The sequence below is a fragment of the Bos mutus genome, chromosome X, assembly GCF_027580195.1.
Source record: "Bos mutus isolate GX-2022 chromosome X, NWIPB_WYAK_1.1, whole genome shotgun sequence".
NCBI classification, from domain to species: Eukaryota; Metazoa; Chordata; class Mammalia; order Artiodactyla; family Bovidae; genus Bos; species Bos mutus.
The window spans coordinates 112,787,773-112,804,301 of NC_091646.1; the positions used below are offsets into that span (position 1 = coordinate 112,787,773).

General features: G+C 47.6%; 1 protein-coding gene across 4 annotated transcripts in view; it reads left to right on the top strand.

The window, feature by feature from the left end:
* The window catches only part of WWC3 (WWC family member 3), a 110,311-nt gene that overhangs the window by 72,569 nt on the left and 21,213 nt on the right, over window positions 1–16,529 (top strand). For all 4 annotated transcript variants that reach the window (XM_070366453.1, XM_070366455.1, XM_070366456.1 and 1 more), the window contains 3 exons: window positions 10,350–10,592; window positions 11,579–11,668; window positions 12,452–13,017. In XM_070366453.1, coding sequence (XP_070222554.1) covers window positions 10,350–10,592; window positions 11,579–11,668; window positions 12,452–13,017 — 899 coding nt within the window. The remainder of the gene's footprint in view (window positions 1–10,349; window positions 10,593–11,578; window positions 11,669–12,451; window positions 13,018–16,529) is intronic.

Genomic DNA, 16,529 nt, shown 5'->3' on the forward strand with positions numbered 1-16,529 from the left:
CCCGGTGGGTTTCTGGCCACATTTACAGATGTCAACAGTTGTCACAGCTCTAGGAGAGGCACCAATGGCATCAAGTGGGGAGAGACCAAAGAACCCTCCGGCCCCCATGTCAGTAGTGCTGGAGGATTGTGCTGTCTCAGCAGGTCCACATCTGCCTCATTTCCATATGGGCAACCCCAGCAGCTTCCTGCACACCCGGCAGCCATGGGCAGAGAAGCTGCCAGGGGTGGGTGGGGGCTGGGAGACTGTACTTCTGACCGGCACCTGCCCTGTTCACAGACATGGCATGGTTTATGTGAGGCCATAAGGACATATAAACTCCCCCACAGCTAGCAGACATTGTGAGGACCTCAGTGAGTCTGCCTGGGGGTAGAGATAACCTCAGATAGTACCTGCGGGGTGTGCGCCTGCATGCATGCACGCTGCATATATGTATAGACACACAGGGTTCAGAAGCATGTACAAATCTGCTTGTATGTCTATGTACACATGTAACATGTATGCTTGCATTTATTTGTGTGTATATATAGGGCTTCCCTGGTGACTCAGACAGTAAAGAATCTGCCTGCAATGCAGGAGACCTGGGTTTGATGCCTGGGTTGGGAAGTTCCCCTGTAGGAGGGCATGGCAATCCACTCCAGGATTCTTGCCTATAGAACCTCATGGACAGAGGAGCCTGGCGGGCTACAGTCCATGGGGTCACAGAGTTGGACACGATTTAGCATATATATACCTGTGTGTTTTCCTGCTTGTTTGTATTACATAAATAATACATGAATACATTGCTTTTGTCAAAGATTCAATCGGTAGAGACCTCCCATCTTAACCTCCTCTCTAATCCTGCCACCCACCATTAATGATTTGGTGTGAAACCTTCCAGGTTTTATGTAGACATTTAAGTAAATGAAGCTCAGTGTAGTTAAATCTAGTATATGATGCATAGCTTTTCTAATGATTACAACCATCTTCTCTGGATGGACATCTCGATGATTCCAGTTTTTTTCTTTTCACAAATAGCGCACATCTATGTATAGGCCCCAGCCTTGCAGGAATACCTGTTTCCTTGGACAGATACTTAGCAAGGAAACATATGGGTCTAAAGACCTTTATGTTGGAAGTTCTGATCGGTCCCACTGAATTGTCTTCCAAAATGACGTATACACTTTACCCTGCCATCAGTAGCCATGGAGAGCCCTGATTTCTGTGTCTCCTCATCCTGGTTAAATACCAGCATTCTTCGTACATTTTTTTGGAGTCGTGGACAAAGACATTCTGTGAGTTGTCACGTCCTTCCCTGGTGAAGGATGCAGGGAATGGTGTACTGATGGTGCAGATCAGCATACTTTCAGTTATTTAAATTGCCAGGTCTGAATTGTTTTTGCAGACAAGCACTCCTTTCACAACATGTTAGATTCCATCAGTCCCTAAGGGATGGGGGTGGCCCCCCAGGGGATGTTTTCGGTTCTTGTGACTGGAGAGAGGGCACTTCTGGCATCCCATGTGGGGACCCCAAGGGTATTGCTCAACAACGCACAATACCCAGGACAGTCCCCCCAGCAAAGACTCGGATGGCCCAGAGTTTCTTGCTGCCTTCAAGAAATCTGACTCTTGGGCTTCTTATCTTGCTCCGAAATCCCTACTGTGTGTGGCAAGACCCAAGGGCAAGTCTTCCACTGACTCGAGGCCTGTTCCAGCCACGCTGGCCCCCGCGGTGTTCCTTACACATACTGGGCCTAACACCTGTCAGGCACACTCCTGATTTAGTGCTGGAGCTTGGCACAGTAATGGCTGCTGAGATGTCCATATCCTAATCCCTAGAACCCGTGACTCTGTTGCCTTCCTTGGCAGAAGGAGCTTTGCAGATGGCCTCAAGTTAGAGATCTTGAGATGATGCTGGATCACCTCGATGGTAGCCGTTTAGTCACTCAGTCGTGTCCAATTCTTTGCGACCCTGTGGACTGTAGCTCACCAGGCTTCTCTGTCTGTGGGATTCTCCAGGCAAGAATACTGGAGTGGGTTGCCATGCCCTTCTTCAGGGGATCTTCCCGACTCAGGGTTCGGACCCAGGTCTGCACATTGCAGGCAGATTCTTTACCATCTGAGTCACCAGGGATTACCTCGATAGGCTCAGTGTAATCCCAAGGGTTCTTAGAAGAAGGAGAAGCAGAGAAGGAGATGTGAGGATGGATGCAGAGATCAGAGTGATGCAGGCCTGTGAGCCAAGGAAAGTGAGCAGCCCCTAGAAACCACTGCAAAATATATTCCTCCCTTGAGCCCCCAGAAGAATCACAGCCCTGTCACTCATTGTTGACTTCTGTCATCTGGAACTGTAAGGTCTACGGCCATACCACCCCAAATGTGCCCGATCTCATCTAATCTTGGAAGTTAAGCAGAGTCGGGCCTGGTTAGTACTTGGATGGGACTGTAAGGTAGTGATATGTGTTGTTGTAAGCCTCCCAAGTTTGTGATCATTTGTTACAGAAATGAAAGGCAAGTAACACAGTACCCTTGGCCCCTGCTGTTTCCTCTGCCTGCAATGGGATACTTGGCCTCAAAGGGTCATGTGGCCTCTGCTCTCCTTCCACTCACTGTCAGAGACACTTTTCTCATCATTCTGAATAAAGGATCACTCCCATCCACCACCCCATTACCCTGGTTCTCCCAGCAAATGTAACCAGCTAACCTGCTCTATACTTTACGCATGTGCCTGTTAAGTCTCTTCAGTCATGTCCAACTCTTTGGGATCCCACGGGCTGTAGCCCGCCAGGCTCCTCTGTCCATGGGATTTTCCAGGCAAGAATACTAGAGTGGGTTGCCATGCCTTCCTCCCCAGGATCTTCCCAACCCAGGGATCAAATCTGCATCTCTTGTGTCTTCTGCATTGGCAGGTGGGTTCTTTACCACTAGCACCACCTACAGAGCCCATACTTTATGTGTTTGCTTTTTTTATTGTTTGTTTTTCCCTGCAAGAATGGAAACCTCATGAGGGCAGAAATTTTTGTCCAGTTAGCTCATGACTATAATTCCAGCAACTAAGTGTCTGGTGAATATTTACTGAAAGAGTAAACAGGGGTCCCCTTAGATCACATGTGCTCTTTGACCTTCACCCCTATGAACAAGCGGGTGGAAGGAATTCTTGGACCCAGGTCAGCGCCAGGTCAGCTGCTCTGCTCCTGGCTCCTGCCCCCAAAACCCTCGTCCTGGTATGAGCCTTGGGCTAATTCCCCTGGATTTACAAGAAGAAAAGGCCTTTAGACATGCATGCCCTTGGGGATCTCATGGAGGCGGGTCATGGTCTGTTCATTTCTGAAACTGTTCACATGACACGTTATCGCTCCCAGCTCAGCTTGTGGTTCCTGGGCTTTCGTGGTCATTCAGAAGGGCTTGTGGTCATGGACCACCCCATCATGAATCCTCCTCTTGGGTGTTGGAAAAAACAGCTTTGGAGCTGGGCCCTGAGGGATGTTGGAATTCCAGCTGCCCATATGTTGAGGAAGAGCTTTCTCAATCAACGGGGCACAGGGATCAGGGCGGAGAGTTGTATAATTGCAAGTTTCTTAGGGAGCAGGGGAGAACAACCCCAGAGAGAGTTCTCTGAGGCTCACTTTATGGTCAAGGATCACTTAGGCTGTAGATCTTGATATTTGATAGTTAGTTCGGTGCTTTCATTGGAGCTTCACCTGCTTAAAAACATCCTTGAGGCATTCTTCTGGTTGCCAGGCTGTACCCCACGAAGATTAGCTTCCTTCCCCTCTGTAAAACCTCCTGGGCTTTGCCACTTCTAAATGGGGAAAAGCTGATGCCTTGATGTATTTCCTTGTATATTTAGGTTCGAGATTCTTTCTCAGAGCTGGGAAATCATCAAAAGACAATAAATGTTCTGGACAATGAGGGGTTTCGTGTCTCTTCAGATTTAAAGGAAGTTTATAGAAGCAGAACTCATAATTCCAAACGATGGTATGATTTCTAGAGAATTCTCTAGACCAGACCACCACTGTCATGGTGACTAGTTTTGTTTTCAACTCTGGGTCATGTGTGCTCAGTCACTCAGTCGTGTCCGACTCTTTGCGACCCCATGGACTGTAGCCCACCAGGCTCTTCTGTCCATGGGATTCTCCAGGCAAGGATATTGGAGTGGGTTGCCATTTCCTCCTTCAAGGGAATCTTTCCGGCCCAGGGATCGATTCTGTGTCTCTTGCGTTTCCTGCATTGGCAGGTGGATTCTTTACCACTTGGGAAGCCCTCTAGGTCATGTGAAATATATCCCAACAACTGTTTCTTCCTTTTCCTTCAGGAACATCACTTTGGTTCCCAAGGCAGACCTTACAATAGGAATATTTTCACACTATTGGTTAAAAACTTGAGAGAATTTTTCAAAGCCAGTTTGGAGGAACAAGTCTTCTTGAAGCAATCCTGATGACGCAGATGGCTCCTTATTTTTAACCTAAGAGTGCTTGTTCCAGAACTGTGCACAAACTGTAGCTGTTTCCATAGAAACATTTGCCGTCCTGATAGGAACAAAACATTCGGCCCGGCCTGTGTCTCCGCGTCTCAGTGTTTGCTGCCAGGACGTGTCCTGTGCCGTTGCTGATGGAGCGTTAGGATTCCAGCTGAATTCGATCAGTCCCTTGGATTTTCCCTTCAGTTCTCCAGTGACCGTGTATCTGGGTTTGGGAATAGGGCATGGCCGTGAGAGACAAAGGAAGCAGGCCAAGAGAAAGAAACCTGGAGACCATCTGCTTTCCATTTAAAGAAGTCATTCTGAAGCTCTGTTTGTTCAGAGGGGATAAGATGTGAGGGCAGGGAGGGGTGTTGGGGTGTTTGCAGGCCCATCTTTTTTTTAATAAATTTTTAAAAGATTATTTATTTTTGGCTGAGCTGGGTCTTCGTTGCTGCATGGACTTTTTCTCTAGTTGTGGCAAGCGGGGCTACTCTTTGTTGTGATGCATGGCTTCTCCTGGCGGCTTCTCCTGTTGCAGAGCACGGGCTCTAGGTACATGGGCTCAGTAGTTGTAGCACACAGCCTTAGTTGCTCCACAGCGTGTGGGACCTTCCTGGACCAGGGATGAAACTCGTGACCGCTGCCTTCACAGGCAGATTCCCAACCACGAGCCCACCAGGGAACATAGGCCCTTCTTATGCCACACGGTCTAGATTCAGACTCCCTGAGTTTCCAGTATAAAGAGTCGAGCTGAATGGACACTAGTTGACCAATATTTAGTTCATTGAGGTAAAGTGATTTCACTGTCCATATGACTCAGATCTCAGATGAGACTGTGGTGGACTTTTGATTTCCATTTAAATAGATATTTGCAGAAAGAAAACTAAAGAGAGAAAACATAAGAAGCATCAAGTCTATAGCTACAATTGACATCTGAAGGCACAAGACTCTAACCTGGCACCATGTCCTAGAACATGGCATTGGGTCCATCATGTCCCCTCACCCTGAGTCAGGGCTGTGGCTGGCCTGGAGTTCCATTTCTGTTCCAGAAAGTGGCAGTATTTTAGGAACGTGCAAAATTATATCATAGGTCCCAGAGTTGAGGTATAAATTCAAAGAATTGGGGATTACTCTGAATATGTAGAATATGCCTCAAAACTGTGCAATATTAAAAGCGCATTTTCTTCTTTGAAAAATGCAAGTCATATTTAAGATTTCCACATGAATCGTAAGGGTCCGAGCAGTTTCTGCCACATAAATGCAGGTTTCCATTCATGGTTTAATGGTGCCTGGGTTGTAACAGTAAAGGTGTTTGGGCAAAAATAGTAAGGGAAAAATGATTCATATTTGACTTCTGTCTACATTAGGCCTGTTCAGGGGGTGAAATTTAGAAATCATACGATAAACATGAGCCCGGAATGCTTGACTGAGGACTTGCTTTCATTTCTTGACTATTCTGTGCACAGGGACGTGTGTCTTAAAGCCTTTAAAAGGCGTTTGTGAGAGGATATATATAGGCTATAAAAGGGATTACCTATCAAAAATAAAAATCAGTAAACTCAGCTGACTCTCAAGGAAAAAACAAACCCTCACCAGTTTTAAACTGATCTTGATTCTCTTTGAAAATGAACTTGGGCAGTTCCCTGGCAGTCCAGTAGTTAGGATTATGTGCTCTCACTGCCATGGTCCCGTGTTCAATCCCTGATTGGGGAATTAAGATCCCACAAGCCACACAGTGCAGCCAAAAAAAAAAAAAAGGACTTGGAAAAGTTTCTTTTTTTGCAAATTTTAATTGTGACCTCGCTTTGTTTCCTTATATTTCATTTCACTGAGAAAATATGGTAGAAAATAGCCTTTCTGGAAATGGTTTTCCCTTTATTTCTGGAATTTGGAATGATGGTGCTTGCAAGAGTGGGGTTCCAATTCCGCACTGCATATCAGCTACTGGGTGTGGATATAGAAGGGACATCAGAACTGTACATTTGTTATTTAGCCTGAAGTAGAAGGTCTCTTGGATCCATTAATCCTAACACAGGAAGGGTCCGCCTTGCAGATGCTCTTTTCTGGGCCAGCAGCACGGTACACAAGGCTTATTGTTTTAAAGGTAAAGCCATCCTGCCTCTTCTGCGGCAAATATTCAAGACACCACTTGTACAAGAAATGTACAAGAAGAAATTCTTCTAGCATTCTTATTTCCCGGTACACACAGACAGATACATGCTTCTTTCAGCCTGGCTAAGAGCAGACCCCCAAATGTCTTAACTCCAGATTATGGATCTAGACAAAGAAATTACACTTTTTAGTGTATTCCAGTCAGCTTCCCTTGTGGCTCAGACAATAAAAAATCTGCCTGCAATGCAGGAAACCTGCGTTTGATTCCTGGTTCGGGAATATCCCCTGGAGAAGGGAATGGCAACCCACTCCAGTATTCTTGCTTGGAGAATTCCATAGACAGAGGAGCCTGGTGGGCTACAGTCCATGGGGTTGCAAAGAGTCAAACACAACTGAGCGACTAACACACACAATATATGCCAGTATTCCTCTAGATTCATAGGGAGCTCTGCAGTGATTTGCAGTGCTATGAAATTTAATTATTAAAAAAGAAAAAAAAGGCAATAAACCTCGTTCTTAAGCACAGTGTGCTCATCTAGTGCTCAGTACAGCCCAAACAACCTTTCCAGGTGGGTTACATTAAGTCAGCTTCACCCAAATTGTTTCTGCTACTGAAGTCACCCCTCACCATATGTCCATACAGCTTTTTCTTGCAAGCTCTGGAAAGTTACAGTACACTGTTTAATTCTGGTCACTGTACTATTTCTTTTATACTCACAGTGGACAGACCTTTGGAAATCTGCCCTTTGCCTCTCTTTCTTCTCGTAATTCAGTTTTTCCTTTGTTCTGATAGTGGATATTACCTGGGGGCTTCCCTGGTGGCTCAGATGGTAAAGAATCTGCCTGCAATGCAGGAGACATGGATTCTATCCCTGTGTTGGGAAGATCCCCTGGAGAAGGAAATGGCAACCCACTCCAGTATTCTTGCCTGGAGAATCCCATGGACAGAGGAGTCTGGTGGACTACAGTCCATGGGGCTGCAAAGAGTTGGACACGACTGAGTCACTTGAGATTTTCCTGGAAAAAGCAGGATTATCTAGGATTGGATCTCCACTCACCCTCAGCAACTTGAATCCCCGTGCAGTGGTGGCTAACCTGGAGCTGGCCAATGCAAATGGAATCTTGATCTCCTCACATGTTAACTTCAGAAAACTCAAAAGGAGTGCTTTTTAAAATATGTGTGCTTGTAGTATGAGAATTATTATTATATATGACCAGGTAATACTGATAACTTTACTTGGGCTCAAATAGGCTTTCCTGTGTACATTGAAATGAAAAATTATGAGGACCCAATGGATTTGCTCTTTGTACATCTCTTTTATATTTATTCCTTACCTTTGACTTGGCTTGATCTACAGTAGAATGTTCCAAAAATTTCGCTGGGTCTAATGTCTGATTTGGTGCTAATTTATGGGTCTGCTTGGAGTGCTTCCTTGGACTTCAGTTATATGACTGCCATAAATTTTAATTACACTAATTAGAGAGAGGTAGATGCTTAAGCCCAGTTGGATTCCTAACCCTTTTGAGCTGCATCTGTCATTAGTTTTTTCAGTGACATGGTTTGGCACCATTTTCCAACACATTTGCAGGAAATTGGTCTTATGTTAGAAAAGAATTTGCCTAATAAAGCTACTGACATTCAGCTATTTTCTTTACCTTCTTGGGGAACTGGGCTTGAGTAAAACGTGCGCATTTAAACTATAACTTGTATACTCTTTTCTTTTCATGACTGTGGATTTTCTAATTGGTTTGGTGCTTGAAGAAGGTTGTTGTTGTTGCTCAGCCATGTCTGACTCTTTGTGACCCCATGGACTGTAGCATGCCAGGCTTCCCTGTCCTTCACCATCTCCTGGAGCTTGCTCAAACTCACATCCATTGAATCAATGACCCCATCCAACCATCTCACCCTCTGTCTGTGGTCCCCTTTTCCTCCTGCCCTCAATCTTTCCCAGCATCAGGGTCTTTTCCAATGAGTTGGCTTTTCGCATCAGGTAGCCAAAGTGTTGGAGCTTCAGCTTCTTCACTTGAAGAAGGCTCCTTGGCCAATCCTTTTGTCAGATTGACTAGTCTCATGCTCACGTCTAGTTCATGAGCAGCTCAGACTGGTACAAGGATATCCCACAGACCTTAACACATGGGCCAATGCCAGTTGACTGTCAGTATCTGCGAGGAAGCACAGTGTTGAGATGGATTCTGAAGTCTGGACCCAGCGAAGACACCAGCTTCGATTTATGATATGTGTCCTGAGTACCAAATGGGACAGTCTCAAAAGCACTCTTGCCTTTCTCATTTTAGTGAGGATCATCCTATCCCTGCCTGATGGAAGCCCTAAGAGCTCCAAGGACAGTTTGCATTCTCCAGACCAGGCTGGGGTGCCTGAAAAGCAGCGGGTGTCACACTTTGGCAAGAAGCACCTAGGAGGGCTTGTCAAAACCCAGGTTGCCCCACTCCATCTGCAGAGCATGGTGTTCAGCAGATCTGGGGTGGGACCTGAAATTTGCATTTGTAACGAGCTCCCAGGTGATACTGAGGCTGACTCAGGGACCCCACTTTGAGAACCACTGTCTTGAGGCTAGAGGACTGAGTGCACCTGCCACTTAGCTGCCCTCACAGCTCTCTGTGACCTCAGAGACGTCATTGGATTTAGTTTTGGGCCCATGTGTCAATCTCTGTCTGGCACAGGGCTGGCTTCTGGTCAGGTCTGCAAATCCTTCTTTCTGCCCAGAAGCCGCCCTCATCTTGAGCCACATATAAACGTAAAGGGCTTAAAACATCGTGCTCCTGCTTTTAAGGATGCTCTAAAAACACGAGCCACGTCTCTTTCACTTCCCCTGCCTTCAGCACAACCTCAGGACACTAGTCTGTCTGCCCAGTGGGCCTGTGGGCCATTTGGGTGCACCGGGTGGGGGTGACGAGAGCTGTATTTCTGCAGTTTAAGGGTTACCCTGCACCACATCCAGGCTCACTGCGACTTGACTGCCATTCTTTCATATACTTGCTGGCATATTCATTCTCCATTTCACACGTTTAGCTTTGGCTGAGTACCTGCTCTCTGCCAGGCATTTTGAATGTCCTGCATGGTCAAGGCCTCCGGCACTCTTGAGGATCCCATGAGGGGTGTGATTCTCTTCTGGGTTTTCTCAAGGCGGGCTCCGCAGCTAGGCGCACAGAGAAGGCAGGCGGCCGGAAGCATCTCTTGTGCATCTAGCATGGTGTTTAGCTACTGATGAGGAAGGGGGTGCTGAGAGAAATGAGCTGGCTCTGTCTCGTTCCAAAACAGCACACATAGGAAGCAACGCTAGGCATGTGGGTGAATCAGGGTCTTCTTTGGAACAAATATGCGTGTGTGCTCAGTTGGCTTCAGTCGTGTCCAACTCTGTGACCCCATGGACTGTAGCCCGCCAGGCTCCTCTGTCCATGAGACTCTTCAGGCAAAAATACTGGAGCGGGTTGCCATGCACTCCTCCAGGGAATCTTCCCAATCCAGGGATCAAACCCAGGTCTCCCGCAATGGCAGGTGATTCTTTACCACTGAGCCACCTGGGAAGCCCTGCAACAAACATCCTTACTGTCATCCCAAATCTCGTAGGCCAGGGCAGATGATGCAAAGGGCTTCCACATCGGGTTCATTCCACCTCACTTCCAGATCCCTTATTTGTGCCATGTTAGGTTGACTCAGTGCAGTCATTCCGCTATTGGTTAGAGTGAGTTTCTAGAATCTGCATGGTGCAGAGACTGTGTAAATGTGCGTGTGTTTCATCAAGTTCGTGGATCTTCCCGTGTCCATCTTCTGCAGAGTCTCGAACATCCAGCAGCAGCTGGCCCAGCTGGAGAGCGAGTCGTGGCCGGGCCTGGCTGAGGCCGACAGGGACCGGCTGCAGCTCGTCAAGGAGAAGGAGGCCCTGCTTCAAGAGCTACAGCTCATCATCCAGCAGAGGCGGCCGGCAGAGGACGTGGTGAGACTGGAGGAGGAGCGGCGGCGCCTGGAAGAGGAGATCCAGCGTGCCCGGGCGACGTCCATGCAGGGCGCCACCGAAAGGTGGGCAGGTAGCGCCGGAGGAGCGGCTGGCAAAGCCAGATTGCACGGCTGCATGTGGTCACTGATTGCTCCAGCAGCTACTGCCTGGTGGAAGGTGGATGGAGCATGTACCTGCCCGTCCTCCAGGGGTGCCAGCTCTGCTCAGGGCTCCAAGACTCCTGGTCCCTGTTCACAAGTTGGAGATGGTCGAGAAGGGGATGGAGGAGGGAAGAAGACCGGGGAACCCATGACTTAGACCCTGCCTGCTCCCACTGCAGGTGCCAGGTGCCCCGCCCCTGTATTTTCTGGACATTGTCCTTACCCACCCCATAGGAAAAATTAGAGAGAAAACTACCTCCCACACTTGGGCAGTGGCTTTTTTATTTTGGGCTTGATCTTTGAATTCTGTAGATGTTAGAATTTCATATGGTTTTGCCTGGAAGAGGGCTTAAAAATGAGGGACTCTGATTTGTTCCAGGGAATTGCAATAGATTACCGCATGCTGGGCATTTGTATCCATCTTCTAGTCTATTCTCCATCTATCTGTTCATCCGCCCACACCCACCCTCCCATCTTTATGCCCATCTTCTTGTCTGTTGTTGTCCATCCAAACTGCTGTTCACTCATCCGTCTATCTATCAGCCTGTCCATCCTCCCACCCCCATATCCATCAGTCCATGCAGCTACCCACCCATTGATTTATCCATCCCTCTATCCACCCATCTATCCACTCATCCATCCATCTGTCCGTCCATCCATCCACTCACCCATCTATCTATCTGCCTACCCACCCAGTGTATCAGGCGCTGTTCAGGGGGCTGGTGGTACATTTTCGAGGAAAACAACACACATCTCTGTTATCTTGGTGTTTATGACCTGGATGTGCTTTTTAGAATTTAGTCATTCAAACCTCAGTCAGTTCGGGGGGATTAATCATTGCATTTCTTGTTAGGAAAATATACTTGCTATTTTTGAAATCCACCAGTGGACTGTTTTCGTACTTACAGGATTCTGCTTCAGGAAAAAAGAAACTGTCTCCTGATGCAGCTGGAAGAAGCCACCCGCCTCACATCCTATCTCCAGTCCCAGTTACAAAGGTGAGTAACTTGATTATCATCTTGTAATGATGTGGTCATGAGCTTCACAATGCCCTTTAGCTTGGTTTTCTCTCCCAGAACTAAGAACATGAAGTGGTTGTAAACACAGGACAGAAAAGTGGATATGTGATATTTTTTGAGGAGCTGCTCATATCATGTATGATCCAAGGACTCTGAGGAGATCACCAAGTGGGACTTCCGAATAACGAATCTGAACTCAGATTTGCCCAAGGATTTTGTAGCTCACAGCATCAGAAAGTGTATATATTCATGTACATATATGCACACATACATTTTTATTTCTTTAAGGAACAATATCTTTAAGATGTGGATGCTCAGTAATAGTTCTGGAGTTCAGGTACTCAACTGTATTGGAAAGCATAGTGTCAAGGGCTTTCTGTGTATTATTTTCTCAGTTCCCCTTCTAAGAGTGTCTTGAGGTGGGAACTGTTCTCATCACAGCACTCCCCACCCAAGAAAGTGGGTGACTCAGAAAGGTCAAAAAGCCCTTGACCAAAAAAGACCTTCAGCTAGTCTGAGTTTGAGCTGGAACTTAAACTCAGGCAAGAGTCCTAGATGTTAACCTGTGTTCTTTACTGACACACACAGAAACAAAGGAAATAGTCATGAACTCAAGGGTGGGGAGTGGGTGTCTTAAACAGTTCACAGGTGGGGTTGATGAGCACAAGGCAGGGTTTTACTCCTGGAGTTTCCCGGAGGCTGGCCTCAGATGAGGTCTAGAGGGCTCCAGCCATGGGCTCCAGGCTGCTCTTCTCTTTTCAGCCTGTCTGCCAGCACCCTGACCATGTCCTCGGGGAGCAGCCGCGGCTCCCTGGCCTCCAGCCGCGGCTCCCTGGCCTCCAGCCGCGGCTCGCTGAGCTCCGTCAGTTTCACCGACATCTACGGGCTCCCACAGTACGACAAGCCTGACACCGAGGGCGGCCCGCTCCTGCGCTTTGACCTCGTGCCCTTCGACTCCCTGGGCCGGGATGTGGGCCTGGCGGACACCGCGGGGCCCCCGGGCCTGCACAAGCCGAGGCACTCCCTGGACACCCCGCAGTCGCTGGCCTCCCTCTCTTCGCGGTCCTCCCTATCCTCGCTGTCCCCTCCCAGCTCACCCCTGGACACGCCCTTCCTCCCGGCCTCGCGAGACTCGCCCCTGGCCCAGCTTGGTGATGGCTTCGAGGTGGCAGGCCTGGGCACCCTGGACAGGCTGCGGGCTCAGGCCGCCGCCCTAGGGGACGAAGACCTGGCGGGCGCTGCGGCCCTGCCGCCGCATGGGTGCCCCGGGGACGGGGAAGGATCTCATGAGAGAGGACCCCAAGTGGCCACTGCTCCCACAGCTGCAGGTACCTACTAATGAGTCCCATGGGTGCCCCGGGCTGGGAGGCAAGGATCCAAGCTCATTGAGGAAGCCGTGTGCAGGGAGGCCAGCTGTTTTGCTGTGGCCTCAGGGGCGCTCAGCTTAGTAGGACCCTTGATGGAATGTCCTCGATGACAGATGAGGAAGCTCGCACGCCCACTCTGCTTGCGTGCTTTTGCTTTTGTCTTGTCCCTGGTCCTTGAAACTGATAAGTTTCCATGGAAAGACTGTCATAGTCTTTCCCGGTATTTTGCTAGTTTTCAGAATGTTAGTTGTTATAAATAAAGATAAGAACCACCTGTTCCTCCACAGTGGGAGCCTGATAAAGAAGTACTTGGGCCATAGTGAAGTTCCCAGGGAGTGTGCCCAGATGGAGCATTTCTGTGCGTGCCTGCCTCCGACCAGCACGAGGGGGGCTGTCGGGCTATGGCCCCCCAGAAATCTTCCTTTGGCCCTGTGACTTCACTCTTTATCCTTTGTCCTTGTACTTGTCTATCATGGGGGAAGTGAAAAGGCATACCTGTGAGCATCAGTCCTTGCTACCAAATCGATTTCTCTGATACTGTTCAGATCAAGAAACACGTAGCCCTGAGAATTTCATCTGTCTAGTTGCTGTCAATTCAGCTTGTCAACATGTAGCCCACGTGGAAAACCAGTCTGCTGTTTCAGAGGGTATTCTGGCTGATGGAGCTTTTGTGAGCCAACCTCCAGTGATTTGAACCCACTTCATTTTTGGAGAAGATAAAAACTGCCACCCATTTAATTCACTTCCATTTGCACGGCCAAACCGTTTTCAGACATTCCATTCAGGCAAACAGTAGATAATTTGTGGAGCACAGTGGATCTCAACCAGGGCTGTTTTTGCCCCCTAGAGGTACTTGGCTATGTCTCAAGACATTTTCAGTTGTCGAAGCTGAGGGGCTGGTTGTGGGGTAGGGGGTGGTGGTGGTACTACTGGCCTCTGGTGGGTGGAGACCAGCAGCACTGCTTGACATCCTTCGGCCCATAGCATGGTCCCCACTACAAAGAATGATTCAGCCAAGGTGTCTGTAGTACCAAGACTGAGAAACCCTGGTTCCGTACTGTTAAGTGTTTTAGTAGCAAAGGAGAGAGAGAAAACGTGAGTACAAACCCAAGGTAGTGGAAATGGCTTCAAACTAGCAGCTTAGACCCAGCCCCTGTCCCTGTCCTGTTGACTCATTAGCTGTGTAACCTCGAGTGCATCTTTGAAAGGGGCTCAGTCTCCACCTTCCTTGCCCTTAAACGAGGTGATCTTTGTGGACTCTTCCACTCACCACCATTCTGTTACCCATCAGTTCTTCTTTATGTATAACCAAGTTGGTTATTGGGCTTCCCTGGTAGCTCAGTGGTAAACAATCTGCCTTCCAAGCAGGAGACATGGGTTCAATCCCTGGGTCGGGAAGATCCCCTGGAAGAGGAAATAGCCACCCATTCCAGTGTTCTTGCCTGGGAAACCCCATGGACAGAGGAACCTGCCAGACTGCACTCTATGGGGTCACAAAAGAGGTGGACCCGACTTAGCGACTAAACAACAGCAGTGCTGGTTATTCAGTTCACTTCAGTTCAGCCGCTCAGTCATGTCCGACTCTTTGCAACCCTATAGGCTGCAGCACGACAGGCTTCCCTGTCCCTGTCCATCACCATCTCCCAGAGCCTGCTCAAACTCACGTCCATTGAGTCGGTGATGCCATCCAACCATCTCATCCTTTGTCATCCCCTTCTCCTCCCACTTTCAATATTTCCCTGCATCGGGATCTTTTCAGATGAGTCAGTTCTCCAAATCAGGTGGCCAAAGTACTGGAGCTTCAGCTTCAGCATCAGTCCTTCCAATGAATATTCAGGACTGATATGTATATATAGTTTCTTGTAACATCTATGTGTTTAAGCAGAGATCCAGTATATTCTTTGGCAGTCCTGGAGCTTTTTGGCATCTCTTATTTCAGTGTCTTGCCCTCTGTGTTTGCAAACACGCCTTTCATATCCCCATATATGTTGTTTCTATAATTCACATGTCCAGAGGAACTTTATTCACTTTGGTCTTCATTATAATCACAGGTTCAGTATTCCATGTTTATTCCTGTGATTCAAAAAAGAAAATACAAAATAAGGACTGAATTGTGCATCTGTTGCTTGAGCTTACTTTTCTGTGTTCCCCGCCCACTTCTGGCGGCACAGTGATCCCTGGGTTGGGAAGATCCCTGGAATAGGAAATGGCAACCCCCTCCAGTATTCTTGACTGGATAATTCCATGGACAGATGAGGCTGATGGAATGCAGTCCATGGGGTTTGCATGTGTCCAAAGAGTTGGACACAACTGAGTACACACCCACACACCCATACCAACGTTTCTTTAAAGGTTGAAATACAAGAGTGTCAGTCTGTGTATGCAGAAAGTCCACACAAGGCCAAACACCCTTTTCGGTCCAGGATAAAGATGGGGTGGGAAAGAGAAGAGCCGACTTAATTTCTGATCCTGACTTCCTTTTCTTTTCCACTTTGTGATGGATGTTATGATGCTTCACAATTCTTAGATTGAGGGCTTTGCTTCTGGCATGGTCAGATACTGCCATCTGGTGGTATATTCGTATCTGACACTGAGTAGAATTACTCAGATTACAAATTAATTAAATTATAAGCACTTTATAGGTGGCACTAGTGGTAAAGACCCCACCTGCCAATGCAGGAGATTAGAGACATGGGTTCAATCCCTGGGTCAGGAAGATCTCCTGGAGGAGGGCATGGCAACCCACTCCAGTATTCTTGCCTGGAGAATCCCATGGACAGCAGGCTACAGTCCATAGGGTCACACAGAGCCAGACACGACTGAAGCAATTTAGCACACACTCAAATTACAAATACCACTTACAAACTAGAAGTATTTGTCTACATGAATGGGTCCTGTTGGGTGCTCCATGAGGGCTGGGTTGGGTAAGCAGCTTGAGGCATGGACAATGGATAACTCCTGGCCTCCCTTGATCTTCGGGAATGCCCAAGCCTAGAGTCATCGCAGCTTCATAAAGTTGGTGAAGATTTCAGTACTCATTATGTTAACCCTGCCCCTCATTTATGATGCCCGAGGTCACGTAGTTCCCTGTGGTCTCCAGTCTAGTAACACTACGTGTTTTAAGTTTGACTCAAGCAACCTTTAGCAAGATAAAATTTTAGTTACACAAAATTCACAATCACCCATTGTGATTTAAATCAGTGTGAGGAGACCAAAAGTGAGACAGGGGAGGGGGAAAATAAATGGTCATCTTCAGCAGTTTTTACATGTTTACTACAGTTTTATCTTCCCCAGATTTTAAAAGTCAGATGTGTCATGATTTTGAAATCCATTCCTATTTTCATTCCCACTGGTATTTGCTAATGTAAATCCATAAATATTTTTACTTTATTCATCTGTTTATTGATGTTTTTATTACATTCTTTATCCTGTTTAAAATTGTTGGCTTAACTTCTACAGTGCTTTCACTTTCT